This window comes from Rattus norvegicus, chromosome 11 (genome assembly GCF_036323735.1).
Source record: "Rattus norvegicus strain BN/NHsdMcwi chromosome 11, GRCr8, whole genome shotgun sequence".
Classification (NCBI taxonomy): Eukaryota; Metazoa; Chordata; class Mammalia; order Rodentia; family Muridae; genus Rattus; species Rattus norvegicus.
The window spans coordinates 33,852,130-33,869,280 of NC_086029.1; the positions used below are offsets into that span (position 1 = coordinate 33,852,130).

At 35.6% G+C, this 17,151-nt stretch overlaps 1 protein-coding gene across 3 annotated transcripts in view; it reads left to right on the forward strand.

Moving 5' to 3' along the window:
• Positions 1-17,151, forward strand: part of Ncam2 (neural cell adhesion molecule 2) — a 487,041-nt gene that overhangs the window by 260,382 nt on the left and 209,508 nt on the right. For all 3 annotated transcript variants that reach the window (XM_039088218.2, XM_039088217.2, NM_203409.2), the window contains exons 5-6: positions 637-774; positions 12,108-12,225. In XM_039088218.2, the coding sequence (XP_038944146.1) occupies positions 637-774; positions 12,108-12,225 (256 nt within the window). The remainder of the gene's footprint in view (positions 1-636; positions 775-12,107; positions 12,226-17,151) is intronic.

A 17,151-nucleotide genomic window follows, 5' to 3' on the forward strand; every position in this document is an offset into this window, starting at 1 on the left:
ATTAGAATGAAATGATTTCTGTCTTTCAGCCTACCTTTGTGCACATAAATAGACAACATTGAACCTTGAAATAAAAATTAATGCTCCTTTCTAATTATTCCTAAAGATTGATTTGTAATTTGCAGAAAGGATTACTTAAATAAATTGAAGGCATAACCGTTTTTATACCTTTATGTGTCTTGAACATTAGTGGCTCATTTGGCTGCCTTCTCGGGTTATGAAAAAATTGGCAGTTTAATTATTCTTGAGGAAGGATGTTCAATAAATTTTCTAACAATTTTCCATAGCCAAGTGGCTGCATTTCAAATTTGTCAGGTCAGCAACATCTAAACTCCTTGCATCGTGCTTTTGTGCATCATTTTTGTATTCAGAGCACCAAGGAGAAAATAATAGTCTAACCATTTTATGTGGATATAAAATCTTGAATGTATTTTAAGGGGGGATATAATAAGGCGGAGGTAGAGTGAAAAACTTGAAGCCATGAAATTGCATTTTACTTTCAAATTTGAATTTTTTGGCGGATGGAAGGTTGGATAGCGTCAGGAAAGCGCTGTATTTTAATTCTTAGATATTCACAGAGCTGTGGACTCAGCCGTAATTACTGACGTCCTTTTCTTTCCTTCGCTTGTTTTTCAGATCGGTTTGCTGTGCTTGCAAACAATAATTTGCAGATCCTCAACATCAATAAAAGTGATGAAGGTATATACAGATGTGAAGGAAGAGTGGAGGCCAGGGGAGAGATTGACTTCCGGGACATTATTGTTATTGTAAACGGTAAGCCAGAAATTACTGGTGTACAATCTATTGTTTATTTTAGAAAAGTTTATTAAAAGGGAAACTATGAAGTCAACAAGGAATATTTTGTACTAAATGCCATCCGTCAATGATCATGAGAGTGCACCAACTTTTTGAAATGTCATTTGCTGTATTGAAAACTTGCAGACACATTCTTAGAGACCCTCACTCTTCAGAACGTTAATTCCGTTTGTCAGTTACGTCACTGAATGAACGCAAAGTGATGATTTCGCCTAATGGTATCTCCGATTAGATTGATACTTAGAGTTCTTAGATGTATCACTTGATTTTTTTATTACTTGCATTTTGAAAGTTTCATAATTGTATTAATCTTTTTACGCTTAATTTATCGATCACCAGAAGTAACAAAGTTTATGAAAACAACAGTTATTTCACTCAAATGGCCTCTCGTACTGTACAAACTGCCTGGCGACATAGATTTGTATCTGATTATTTTTGCTTTCATTTGGTATACTTATTGTCTAAGAGGTACCCATGCTATTTCCTTAATATTCTCAATTACACTTTATTTCCTACCATCAATTTTTCATGCTTAAAATGTGCTTTTAAAGGTTTTCTCCTTCCACTGAGCACTTCTACACTCATAACTTGGTTCTACTTCTCTCTCCACCAAAGATTTCAATGTTAATAACCGTTCAAATTTCTGTATATGATTCATGAAAAGGAATTGAAATAAGAAAGCTTATTGTTAATACAGGAAATTTGTTGTGAAAAGACTCCATCCAAATATTTATGTCAGTAGACAGGAAAACAACAAAAACAAAAACATAATACAAGACTTATTGATAGCAAGAGTTTAATACTATTTGGCATTCAATTGAGATAAATGACTTTAATACAACAAAACAGATTTAATGATTAATATTTCAATTTGCATATATAATGCTTTATTATACACAGAAAAATATTCATTTTTATATAAAGTGGCTATCTAAAATAATTTTGCTGTATGTGAATGAGAATGAATTTATATATAATGTATAAAACATATGAACATATGAGTGATTGGTGATTAATTTTTTATTTATTGATCCACTTGTTCTTCTTGTTTCTTTTCTTGAGGATTTAAGGAAACTTGCAAAGACATTAAGTCTTTGTAATTCATTTTGCTTTTTGAGCACAGACATAATACCAAAAGTTAATACATATTGAGTTCTTTAATTTTGCCAGTTTATACACAGCAAAGCAGGGTTATTAAATGTTACTGCATACCAACATATGTGTAAATACATATATTATTAACTAAAACATTGGAGTTAATTACATTGTTAAAAATTATATATAATATGTTGTGGCTAATATGCTAATCTCTTATTATTCATATAATTATACTATCAATGTTATTGTGCATTTTAGTTTTTTCTGATTCTAAAATCTGTTTTGATGCTACAAAATATCCATTCTGTTGGAAGAATTATAGGTATATGTGTATTCATCTCAATAGCATTAATTTAAAACTTCAAATTTATCACATGAATATCTCACTAAAGGAGAATATTAAGTTCTGACTTCAAATTCTTATTTATTTAAGAGTCTACAAGAAAGTAAATACAGGAAAATATTATTTCTGGCCATGAAAACATTCATGCAGATGACAGTGTTTTTCATCTCTGTCTGATTGATCACATGAACATTGATTCCATATCTCTTCTTTATATAGACTCAGATTAAAACTCTGATATTCTCTGCATGAACAATGCTAACATGATTTCAATTTACACTCACATTGTCTTATGCTTTAAAGTAACCAGAACATCTGTTCTGCAATGTAACTGTTTACACATTCCAGTATTGATTGCTTCTGCATCTGGATGGTGCATTTGGACCATGTCAAGGAGATTCATTGATGAATGCCCCCAGATAGCTTTGATTTTTCTCTTACATGTTCTTTGACTTACCCAGGAAATATGTTTTATCCAATCTTATGGATTCGTCTGTTAATTGGTGTCGAATTCTTGATCTTGCGATTCTCAGAAGAATTTCCCTGGGTGTGTCTTTGTTAACGTTTTAAGAGGTTATTTCTGAAAAAATGGAATATGCACTTTGTTTTTCAAACAAAACCAATGTTTATTAAGTCAATATGTAATGATTCCCAAATAGTTTTAATGGATTGTCCTAAAATACATTTTAGATTATATATGGCACCAATGTCGTAGGTAGAATAAAAGAATGATTCCTTGCTACTTAGAAGAAACTTAGTAATGAAAACAATGTGATTTATTAGAAATAGGGGAGAACAATCAGCCTGTAGGCAAATGCAGAATCATAAAGATACATGGACTGACCGTGGACTCTGACCTCATAGGTAGCAATGAATATCCTAGTAAGAGCACCAGTGGAAGGGGAAGCCCTGGGTCCTGCTAAGACTGAACCCCCAGTGAACTAGACTGGTGGGGGGAGGGCGGCAATGGGGGGAGGGTTGGGAGGGGAACACCCATAAAGAAGGGGAGGGGGAGGAATTAGGGGGATGTTAGCCCGGAAACCGGGAAAGGGAATAACACTCGAAATGTAAATAAGAAACACTCAAGTTAATAAAAAAAAAAGTAAAAACTGACGGTGAAAATGAGCATAACAAAGTAACTGTGACTAGAATACACTATTTTCAAAATAGGGAGACAATGCTAGTCTTAGATGGATTGGGTACGCCATTAAAAACTTACTGTCTTCTATGGAATAATTATTCCACTGAGAAAAAGATACTGCAGAGGGGTAGAAAGCTCTCAGTAGGAGAGAAGGAGGGAGTTGATGTAAATAATTGGAGCCCATACTAATGGAGAAGAAAATGAGTAAGAATCGATGTAATTAAATATTATATTAACAAAGATATGTAACACTTGACAACAATAAAGGGTCATTTCCAGTTACCTATTACCAAATTCTTGGTTTCCCGTTTAGCAGAAGCTAACAGAGTCTAATAAGGTGTGAATTTAAATATTTCTGCTCAATTTGACAATTATATACTTACAAGAGACATTAAATAGAATACCATTATTTAACTAGCTTTGACTGAATTTAGCATAAATGTGTGTGTACATTCATAGAAGGGCAGACATATTGACTGCACTCCTTTTATGATCATACCAGGCTTAACTCTTGAATACCCTGCAAAATCAATCAGAAGAACATCATTGCAATGTGTTGAATGTGTTTACACACTTTTCTATAAAGTCTTTAAGAATTGAAGCTAGATAATTATGTTGCACACATACACAAATCATAGTTGTACTCAAAAATGAAGCAAATATTATTTCCTGTAACTTAATAAAAAATTCTGTCCTGGCTTTCTCTCACCATTCAGAAAATATGCTTAGCTATAAAAGAAAAGGAGGGTATAAATTTAAAATGTAAAAGTCAGTACAAGGTTATTCATATAAAAATGATGTTCCTTATTTTCTAAATCTTTTGTAAATTCACAAAAATTACCTGCTAACCCTGGATTCAAAGTTGGAGTAATGGAGATAGCAACAATTGAGGTTGGAAGAAAATTATCAAGAAATAGTACCTTAAGGCAATTTCATGTTACTCTCCTTTCAAATGGTGCAATCAGCTACAGATGAAAATGACTGTGCGTATTTGTGAATTGAGTGTCCAGCTGTAGAGTGCAGTTTTCATCAATGATCATTGGGCTATGATCTCTGCATTCATGTCTATATCAACTTATTTCTTTAGGGCAAGAAAATGAGGAATACTACCTTCTCTTACAATGAATGAAATGACAATTTTCTTTTTAACCTGTATGAAATGTCATAGAATCTAAGCATCAATACAAAAAAAAAGACTGTATACAGCACCATAAAATTATCAATATTATAACTAAATCAACCATGAAGACAGTGAACAGTAATAACCCAAATATAAGATGGTAATTTATGAGAGAATTGTCACAAATCTATGTAAAATACAATATAAACTTAGGCCATTTACAAGAAATATACATTTATTAAGACCAATCTAATTTCCAATTTTGTTATTTTCTATGTCAATTCTGTTAAATTCCCCAAATTAGAAGTCTGGCAATACCAAAGGAAAGATAGCTATTATCTAGCCAGTGTTTTATGGACTTTTCACACAATAAAATTTGGTTAGATGTGGCTATGTAGATATACATTTGAAATGTAAATCAATAAAATACCCAATAGAAAACAAACAAACAAATATTGGGATGGAGATAAGCCTGTAGGACATTTTCTGAACTGGTAAATGATATGCGTGTGAGGGAGGGGCAGCCAATTTTGGGTGAGGAAGGCATTGGTCATGTAGTTCTGGGTTCAGGAAGAAATCAATCTGATAGAGCAAGTGAGAGCAAAACAGTATGCAGTATCCTGCATGGATCTGCGTCAGTGCCTGCCTCCATTTTTTTTTGTTTTTTTTGTTTGTTTGTTTGTTTGTTTTTTGTGTAGGACTATCAATATGAAGGCATAAGTCAAATAGACCAATTCCTCCCCCTTCAAAGAATCTCACATAAGTGATTTTCATAAGGAGACAACAGTTTTAGACATTTTTCATTTCCCATATATCTAAAATGTATAGATCCTATTGAGTACACTTGTACTAAAATTCTGCTTGCCGATACAGAAGTATTCATCTGTGCTAGCTTATGTTATTTCAACTTGAACTAACTAGAGACACCAGACTGGAGGGGTCCACAATTAAGAAGATTCCTCCACAAGGTCTATGTGTAAGGCATTTTCTTGATTAGTAAGTGATTGTTAGAGGATGGCCCAGCATATTATGACTGTGGTCATCTCTGAGATGTTAATTCTGAGTTCTATTAGAAAGCATGCTGAGGAAGTCATGAGTAGCAAGCTAGTAAGCAGCACCCCTCCGTAAGCAGCACCCCTCTGTAAGCAGCACCCCTCCATGGACTCTGCATATGTTCCTGCATCCAGCTTTAGTCTTTATTCAGTGATAGACTACAAAGTGCAATTATAAGCCAATTAAACCCTTTCTGCCACAATTTTATTTTGGTTGTGGTGTTTCATCGTAACAATAGCAATCCTAACTAACTAAATTCAGTACCATAATAGCAGGGTGAAATATTGCTGTGAAAAACCTCACCATATTCTTTTGGGGAGGATTGTGGAAAGACTTTGGAAATTTGTGCAAGAAAAGCCATGAATGTTGAAGGTTTGGTGAGCTTTGGAAGATAAAAATGTTCAGGACAATGAAGATTGGGGCCTGGCTCGTGATGTTTCACAAGCATATTTAAAACTTACCAAGGCCATTGATTGCTTTTGAATCTGTATTCTGGTTACTTGGGGATGAAGAATTGGCTGTGATCAACAAGATACCAGAACTACCATAGTGAAACCTTTGCTTGGCCGGAATACTCAATGTGGATCTGATGGAGCTGAAGAGACTAGCCTTGTTGAGGTGAAATCTGGGAAATGTTTCCTGGGAGTGGACAGCAGGTATGGTTCAGTGTTGGCAGCCAAACTCGATAGTAAAAGCATGAAGATTGAACTGGTGTGGAGGAATGAAAAGATCATGAAGAAAAACTGAGGGTTGACATTGTGAGAAACCAGGAGAGGCCATTGGCGAAGATTCAGTCTTAGTGACACATGATGGCACTGGATTGAAGTGACCAAGCATAGAATAGGGGGTGGCGTGGCACCATGAACAGAGCCTAGAAGAGGTGATTGGAGAAAATGCAGCCCAATCGCAGGAGACTCCAGTGTTTTGATGATGCAAAAACCGTAGGATGAAAACAAAGAACATCAACAGCCGTGGAGTGGAGCCAACCGGAACCTAGGAAATAAGCAGTTGCAGTTGGCAGAGATCGGGAAGTGATCCAAGTCTTTTGGAGGATCTCAGAAGATTGTGAGTGAATCCCAGATATTTGGAGTTTGGTTTGGCATTGTTTATTCTGTACACTCGTTCTTCTCTCTTAAAATAACAAAGTAATCTATTTTTGATTTATTGGGATTCCACTGTTGAGAAAACTGCATTTTATAAGAATTTGGATTTCAAAGAGAGTGAACTTTTGAGGAGGTGGGACTTTTAAAATTTTATATTTTGATGTACATTTTATTGAATAGATTATGTACTTACATTTCAAATGTTATTCCCTTTCCTGGTCGCCTCTGCCCCTGCTTCTATGAAGATTGCTCTCACCCACACCCTCCCACCTCAACACCCTGACATGCCCTTACACTGGGGAGACAAGCCTTCATAGGACTAAGGATTTCTCCTCCTATTGATGCCAGCCACTGCCATCCTCTGATACATATGCAGCTGGAGTCATGAATCCATCCATGTGTATTCTATTGTTAGTTGTTTAGTCCCTGGGAGCTCTGACAGGATCTGGTTATTTGATATTGTTGTTCTTCCTATGGGGTTGTAAACCCCTTCAGCTCCTTCTGTACTTTCTCTCACTTCTCCATTGAGGTCCCCGTGCTCAGTCTTATTGTTAGCTGCAAGCATCTTCATCTGTAAAAGTAAGGCTCTGGGCACAGCCTCTCAGGAGACATCCATATCTGGCCCCTGTCAGCAAGCACTTCTTAATGTAAGCTTTTTGGGAAGCATAAGAAAGAAAAGGTTGTGGCTTAATACTGATGTGAACGGATGTCAAGTTGACAAGGAATCAGTTTGCTGGCTAGTTTTATGTCGACTTGCCTTTGTCCTCTAGGCTTTAGTCTGTGTGTGTTTCCTCTCAGAAAGCTATTCATACTTTTACTAATTATGTAATTTCCTCTTCACAACACCTTATTCTACCAGCCCCACATTTTTTTCATTCTTCCTTTTTTTTAAAAAAAAGACTAACTGCTTTAAATGGTTTCTCACCCTCCACAGGGTATACATGTTTTAAAGTTTTATTTGAAAGGAAAGGATGGGGTGTGACAGGCAGGAAGAGGGCAAGACTCTCAGGGGCCCAATTTGCACAGAAAATGCCTTGTCTGCAGTGCCACCCAACATCTGTGGGAAGCAGCTCAGTGAAATCCTTACTGACTTCACGACAAGGTGCGGGGTTATTTAGGACAGGTGAAAACTCCCTGGGAAGAATCTCAAGGCTTGCTAGGGGAATTTTCTCATGCATCACATATTCCAGGGCTTTTATTAAGGCAAAACCTCAAGTGACAGCCTTTCAGGATCTCCGTCAACACAAGATTTTCCAAATGAATTGTAAATCAATTCTTCACACACAACCTCTAGCAGTGAATCTTTCAACTGCCTTCAAATTATCCATTTATACACCAAATACTCCACAGACATGTCTGTGATCTAATGTTAAGACAATTATGCTCTATTTGCAGTACACTTTTTAAAAATATCACATAATAGAACTATTTCAATTTCACTGTTATTATTTGATGGCATTAGATCTGACCATTTTTCCACAGTAAACCCTATATTAAAATTCAGTGCTAATAGGTTCTATCACTACTTCATTATACCCATACTGTAGAAGTTAATAAGATATAGTAAATATATATTGTTTGTTCTCATTTACCAAACTTGATAACATAGGAATCATTTTGACAGGAAAACAGAAATGCAATACTGATTGGCTGATGGTGGTGGTTGTTCAGAACTCGGACATGTTTTTTTAAGCAATGAGGTAGAATTCAAATGAAATTTTAACACTGCCTTGCTTATGTCTATCATTTGATAAGTTGAATGTGTTAAATTCTGCATGTCCTTTGAGGTCTGAAAATAGTTTCTATTAAATAACAGTTTGGTTTGATAATCTCTGTCAATGAAAAATAAAATGTTATTGCAAATATCTATAGCTAATATTAATGAAAATTGAAATGTAATTTAAGTTTATATGACACCATTCAACTTTATAGGAGAAAGAAGAGAAAAATTAAATGAACTGAGAATGAATTTGTATATGATTTTGTACAGTTGCGATATGACTACAGGAATGGAATCACTGTATCAAGCTGACTATAAGTGTTTATCTTGATGAATTAATCTAACTCACAGTCTACTCTGTGCTCACATGACATTCCAGGACATGTTATTATGTGTGATTAACAATACAGAAATGCCAAAGTTGTAAATCATAACAGCAGGGTGCCTGGTTCCTTATCAAAAGACGATATCTTATAATATTTAAAATCAAAATGAATTTCTATACCCTTTTTGAGTACTATGGATAAACCTTGCCGATATGGTTTCTGAGTCCTGTCCTAGTCTATGCTTTCAGTGTTATATGGAGTGGAGCAATCTTATGCGAGTGATTTCATATGAAGACTGAAGATAGGACATGATTTCTTGGTTCGAAGAACGATGTGATTGATAATACAGTGTTTCCTAAAACATTAGGATACATTATATGATTTTTTAAATGACAACAAGACGTTAAATGTATATATAAGCAAATGGTGGGACTGGAGTGAAAGCCTAGTGGTTCAGAGAGATGGACACACTTTCAAAGGACGTACGTACAATCTCTAGCACCAACATGGTGTCCTGTAATTAATTTTAACTTGGGCCGAAGATGTGCAATGCAGTCTTAGAGCCTCTGAGGGCAATGCCATAAGTAAACATTTATAGCCTTTTAAGAATGAAAAATAAATATTAAGACTTTTGACACCTTCTTTATTAGAAAATTCTACTAAGAGTTTACTACATTTGAAATGTAAATAAATAAAATAACAAAAATTAGTTTAAATTCAGCTCCAAATAAAATACATTTTAAGTAAAATTTTATGTGGACAATCCCCACAAATGCAAAACAGAATCCCATACAAGTGTCAAAAGCTGTACCAGTAGGCCAGCAACATGGCTCAGTGGAAAAACTTTCTTATCACCAAGGCCGAAGGCATGAGTTTGATCTTTGAGACACACAAAGTGGAAAAAGTAAACAAATTCCTTTAGGGTTTCTTTTAACATCCACATTCACTCAAGGGCCTGAGTGCATGACCAAACCTACATAAACAAATAAGTAAATGTAATTTTAAAAAAAACTATAATGTTGGAGCTGAGCTATATGAATTTTTAGTATAGTATCAAAGCAGAAGAGAAAAATCAAATCAATCTAAAAATCAAAAGGCAATACTTTGATATGGGTTGTTATTTTTTCTGGTACCACAGTAATCCAGGCAGCCTAATTGGCCTTCTGAATATGGTATTAAATTACCAGTGAGACAACATTTTTGTTTGCTTACACTGTAACATATGAATGGGCATCTTTCTTATCAAGTTAAATGTTGTGTAAAACATAAGTAGTAATATTCTACCATCTAGGAGAGTTTATTGAAAATAAAATTATAGCAAGTATTAAATAGCTTCAGTCTGCTAGCAGCAGCAACAGCAAGAGAAATGAAAACTTCTCTTCCAACTCCAATGTACAAGCAGAATTTCTCTTAAAAGTTCGTTTTCAGTTTTATGACAATATGTATGTTGCTATAATAAAAATAATTTAACCATTCTTTCAATGAATTTATAAATAGCAAATGGTAAAGCAATCATGCCTATAAAATGCTGGAACTCTCAGCCTTCCTCAGAGTGGATATTTTTATGCCATGCATGGTGGTGAATACAGAGACCCCAATCTGGTGGAAGTTCATGGACTAAATGACCGCTGGTTGGTAAACCATGAATGGACATCTCCATTCTCCTACTTTCCTCAAGAGCAGAGCTTAGGAGTACAATGGGAGCACAGTAGAAAATCTCAAGAGTCACAGAGTGAGGAAGATCACTGCAAAATAATATCGTCTTGACATTGCAGGACTGCTGCACTGAGGAACTCACAAAAACTGGTTACTAAAGAAAAAGGGGGGAGGGGGAGAAAAGAGTAATTCTAAGTGTTATTCTAAGACCAGGTCATGATACCAAGTACAGAGAAGTGTAAAACAAGAAAAAAAAGTCAAAAAAATGTCAACTAATCGATTGTCCAGTGACAAAATGTCCTGAGAACATGCATATAAGTAACATATGAACAGAACAAGTTTTATTAAGGAATATATATATGAATATGTATTCATATATTTCATATATTTCTCCATGTATATATACATATACATTGTCAATGGAGACAATAACTCATTGATGCATACCTGAACTGGTGTAAAGATAAACAATTGTGAGATATATATTATATATGTACATATATGCAGTCATAATTAATGAAAAAAGTCATGGATTGGAAAGAAAGTGGAGAGAGTTATGAGTTATGAGGGGAATTGGAAAGAGGAAAAGGAAGAGTGAATGTTGTAATTATGTTAAAAAACAGAAATTAAAAACACAAGAAAACTCTAATGTGCCTCATTTAATATTCACTCACAAGACACAAAATTTAAGTAGTAATTTATGTGCTGAAAATATTAACATATCTATAGTTACAAGAAAAAGAAAACTAGACATTAATGAATATGTCCTTAGAGTTAAGAGTTAATAGCTATAAAAGTCCATCTCTGTAGATCCCAGTAATTATTATTATGCTAATTCATATAAAAGCATACTTCCTACACCTAACCTCTTAAAGTCAAAACTGTGAAGTAATGTACATAATTATTAACGTGTAATAAGCTAACTGAATGCTACTGTAAGGATGTGCAGTTGTAATCAAATGTGTATATGTCTTTGTCTTTTATATGTCTAATCTATTACTATATTTATTTTATAATTACCATTTCATCATGGACACTTTATTGGCATGGGGTGTGCACTGAGTACTAGATAAGACTTTACTTTGAAACCGAGGCTTTGCTATGGAAGTCTGTGACTTGTTTATTGCAAACACTGCATTTCAGCCACAATTTCAACATGACCAAAATGTGCAGCGTATTCAGTTTTGCAATGTAATTAGTTGGAAATTGAGGAAGCTTAATTTTAAAATTGAATTGTTCATGAAAATCTATTTTCATACTCTATAGCTGAAGCAGTTTCTCTCCATAAAATGTTTTATAGTTGTTTGAAGAAATTAAGTGTAGTTAATCAGAAAGAACATTATGTTTTGACACCTAATTTGAAAGCCCTGTCTTGAAACAGTGAGTGATGGCCTATGGAATTACATAGACCAATAAGAACCCAAATAGGAAATCCATTTATGCTCAAAGTAGATTTCAGTATGGATTAAGTCAGTGCTCTGTGTCTTTGTGTGAGACATATTTCATGCATTATATATGTTCACTAAAATATACAATTCATTGGTTAACAGATTGAGAAATACTAAAGTAATAACATGGCGAATTATCCCATTAAGCATAAGAAAACATATCACTGACCTTAATTCTCCATAAGCAGAAAGGAACAATGGAGATTCAAAGCACTAAAAGGCAAATTATTGTTGATGCAGGATTCTAATTGCAACTCTTTATGCTGTGTCCTTTCTCCTTCAGTTCCGCCAGCAATCGTGATGCCCCAAAAGTCCTTCAATGCCACTGCAGAGAGAGGAGAAGAGATGACCTTAACCTGCAAGGCCTCGGGCTCCCCAGATCCCGCCATCTCTTGGTTCAGGTAAGTGAATGCCCCGTGTCTTATATGTGGTGCTATCAAAGCACACAGACTTTAACGTTTGACGTTGTAATTATTTAGAAAGAAATGAATATTGTCTTATCTCATTTAAAACTAAGATTATCCAACACCAAATGATCACCCCTAAAAACATACACTCAAGTAACATTATACAAATAAAGTGGAGCATATTTAGGAATATATGTACACACAGGGAATATGTGTATATACTGAAAATAAGATTATGAATTTGAGAGTTTTTCCTTTGTCTCTTTTTCTTGTGCTGTTGTTGTCTTATTCCAGTTTGCTTTTTAAATTTTTATTATTTTTAAAAATTTTTTTATTAAGTGGAGAGAGTAAGAAGAGGTGAATTTTGATGAGAGATGAAGAGGTGAGGATCTGGGAGGAGTTTAGGGTAGAAACCAAAAACAGAACATATATTGTATGAAAATATCTATTTTCTCTCTTTTCGAATAATTTAATATTTTACATTTCAAATGATATCCTCCTTCCTGATTAAACCCACACACCCCCATCCCATCTTCCCTCTCCCCCTCCTTTGCCCCTGTGACTGTGCTCCTCCACCCACTCACCCACTCCTGCCTCGCCGCTCTAGTATCCCACTATGCAGGGGCATCAAGCACCATAGGACCAAGGGCCTCCCCTCCCATTGTCAGATAAGGCCATTCTCTGCTACATATATCTGGGGCCATGGCTTCCTCCATGTGTACTATTTAATTGGTGGTTTAGTCCCTGGGAGCTCTGTGGGGGTCAAATTAGTTGATATTATTTTTCATATGGGCTTGCAATCCACTTCACCTCCTTCACTCATTCCTCTAGCTCTTCCTTTGGGGTCCCCGGGCTCAGTTCAATGGTTGGCTGTATCTGCGTCTGTATTCGTCAGGGCTGGTTGAAGGTCTCAGGGAACAGCCATACCAGGCTCCTGTCAGCAAGCTCTTTTAGGAATCAGCAGTAGTGTGGGGCCTTGGTATCAGCAGATGGAATGGAGCCCTAGGTGGGCCACACTCTTTTTAATCAAAATAAAAAAGAAACAAGGAAGAGTATATGGTAGATTTTGGTTGGAGAAAAAAATAGGGAGATGAGGTAATTTCTTATATCTCATAAATAATGGAAATTATTAAAAAGCTCTTAAAATAATTCACCATGAGTATATGTATTTGTGTGTGTATGTATGTGTGAAAATGTGTGTGTGTGTGTCTGTGTAGGTGTGTGTACATACCATAACATGTTTATGGGTATCAAAGGATGATTTTCAAGAGCTTATTCTTTCCTGTCACCATGGAACTTAGGGTTCCAAATGTGTGAGGACTTCCATACTATGAGGCATATTGCCAACCTAAGGTACCATCATTTGTTGGTTAAGTGGACAAGATAGCATAGTCAATGAGTGCATCACGGCCATGTGCTATAATTTTTCTGAGTGAAAGGTTGATGGATAATGTTTACTGTAGCTTCAGGAAATCTTTAGCTCATCCTTGGCACCATGACCCTGTTACTGACTGATTTTTCTTGCTGCATCTGGAATAGAGTCTTATTAAAATTGATGTATTAGCATTCTTAGCAACATTGTTTGTATCCACAGTCATGTATTTTATATGAAAATAACTGTACATTGTCTTTCTGTATTATAAAGTAGTTGTATAGGTGAAATTTCAAGAAATTTAGGTTTTAGTTTAACAAATTGTGCCTGCTCAGAAAAATAATGCTTATAGTCTAAAAAGGTATCCTTTGACTGTTTCATTATCTCTATTAAGTTTAAAATTTACTTTGACTCCACTGTGACCAATCACATTTTATAGAACTGCTGTCATTGATTATTGCTCAAAGAACTAAATAGAAAGCAATAAAGTTTAAAACAGGAAAAACTTGTATAGAGACAAGAGAGAGCAGTTGACGAGGTTGAGGAGATGGCTAAGTCAATTAAGTGCTTATCTCATAAGCACGAGGTCCTGAGTTGGAGTCTACTGTTTATCTCAAAATTCCAGTCATACTGCTGCATAGTTTTAAAATCAATGCTAAATAGGTACAAACACCATGATCACGGAGCATCACTCCCCCAGCCAGTTTTGCTAACAGGTGAAGCTAATGACAAACCATGTCCAGAAACCAGTGATAACCTGGTCTATGCCACCCTGCTATATCTGATTTCTCATGCATGCATATTTCAACATTTCATGCATATATGCACATATACCACAATAAATGTAAAAAAGAATACAGTTTTGTATGAACATTAAGATTCATAGCCATTGTTATACTTTATAAATACTAAAGTGCAAGATAAAAATCACAAAATTATTAGTCACATATATTCGGTATATACAAATTAAGATAGCAAGATTTAAGCATCACAATTTAAGGTCGACAATAGGCACGACTATCTTTCATTGTTTTTCTTTTAAACTTAATTTGATACCTTGTTTGTGCTTGGAGTGTAGTACAATTCAATAAACATAACACATCTACAAACAAGGTGACTGGAACTGATACACAATACAAATTCTTTGATATAATATTTTACGACGGTTGCCAACCTTATATCAGGATACTAACCCCAGGTAAACATGATGTATCTCAGATATTGATTATGGCATAAGAAATCTTACTGAGTCTCCAACGTAATTTTATGTTATCAAACCCAAGGAGCAAAGGATAATCTAGAACAGGACACCCATGATTATACATTCCCAGAACTATTAGACATTTTCATTTGCTCAAAAGTATTTTAATAATTTATTTGAAATAAAAATAGCATAAGAACTAAATGTGTCAAATTCAAAACGTGTTTACTTTTACACACACAAGCGTGCACACACACATACATACATACACACAAGCACACACAAGCACACACAAGCACACATACACAAGAACACACAAGCACACACACAAGCAGACACACACAAGCACACACAAGCAAACATACACAAGAACACACACACACACACGCACACATACAAGCACACATTTTCTTTCATCCGTATACCTTCCAATGCCATTTCTTGCTTATACTGGATAGTACTTAAGTTGAAACAGATGTTTTGGTGTTTGATTTTAAAATTGTATTGGCAGAATAGGATTTGCATTACTTAAACATCTACAATGATTAGTTTACTCTTCCTGAAAGGATTTTATTTAATCCTATGTATCTGTAGGTATAAAAATATATATAAAAACTATACAAATACATTCTTTTTTTTATTAACTTGAGTATTTCTTATTTACATTTCGAATGTTATTCCCTTTCCCGGTTTCCGGGCAAATGTCCCCCTAGCCCCTCCCCCTCCTTCTCTATATGGGTGTTCCCCTCCCCATCCTCCCCCCATTACCTCCCTTTCCCCAGCAATTACGTTCACTCGGGGTTCAGTCTTGGCAGGACCAAGGGCTTCCCCTTCCACTGGTGCTCTTACTAGGCCATTCATTGCTACCTATGAGGTTGGAGCCCAGGGTCAGTCCATGTATAGTCTTTGGGTAGTGGCTTAGTCCCTGGAAGCTCTGGTTGCTTGGCATTGTTGTTCATATGAGGTCTCGAACCCCTTCAAGCTCTTGTAAGCATTGGGGAGTGTATTGGATGCACTTGAGGATCCAGACGACCTGCTGAGTAGAGACAGTACATGCAAGTGGTCTGGTGGAAGCGCCTGTGTTAGTAACCATAGGTGATGTAAGAAAGCACAGCATATTAGATGGTGTGTTTAAACAGCAGAAATGCCATTTCTCATAATTCTGGGTTGCTCTTGTCCAAGATCAAGGTACTAAGTGGGCTAGTTTCTCAGGTGGATTCTCTTTCCGTCAACCTGATGTCCACTATATCCTGCCATAACTTTCCCCATACATATAAATGCTGGGTTATTCTTCTTTAGAAAAGAAAAGAGGTTCCTTGAGATAGAGAGGTGATGCACACACTAGGAGATATTTTATCTGCACAACATTGATAACAATGCTGGGTTTGTTGGTGTGTGCTTGTGATAGCGCAGGTGGGAAGGAAGAATGCTGTGTGGACTGGACTCATGGGCCTCAGCGGTCATTCAGTCTTCAAGTTGGGACACGGTGATAATTTCCACAAAGGAAACAGCAATAGCTAGGAATGCCTAAACTCCATGTTTTATGCCATGTATTTACAAAAATGTATTCATGATCTTTAATTTCATCAAAAGCCTAACATGGCTTATTATTGGCCTTGTTATGTATTTAATTTCTGTATTACTATAGTTGTTAGTATACAGGCGATCCCACTGACCTGCTCTTAGGGACCTATCTGCAGCTTATGTCATCACCCGCTGCCTTCTGGTGCATTAAATGTGTGCTACAGAAAAGGGCCCCAGCAACTCCAGAGTGTTGTTCTCTGTTCTCTCTCACTCTCTTGCTCTTGCTCTCTCTCTCTCTTCACCCTCCCTTACAACAGATCTGGTGCATGGCATAATTTCTCAAAGATATATCTCAGCTGGGGCTGCCAAAGGTATCCTACCACAGGTTCAGTTTTTACCCTGTTACATCCTATAAGTATATGATCATCCTACTCTTGTCTTGAAAACTTCATGAATGGTTTCCTTTTGTATTCTTTCTTCGCCTGGTCTTTATAGACATAGGTATACACAAATAGAAAACGTAATGAACCTTCAACTTCTGTTAGTCTGTCTTTTATGTTTCGCTGAATACTTTATTTTTCTTTCTCTTTACTTTGCGTTTCATCTCCCTTTTCGTTTTAGGTAGCAGTTCTGCCACTGTATATTTTCACTCTTATGAACAAGCTTTTATCTGTAAACAGTACCTTCATTATTCATGGTGGATTTTTAGAAAATTATATTTAAATTTTTCTCTACTTCAAACTCCTTTTAATCTTTTTCAAACTTTCACTAAATATTATTTTGGGTATTGATTATTTTTAGTTATGTTTTCTTCTTTACATGT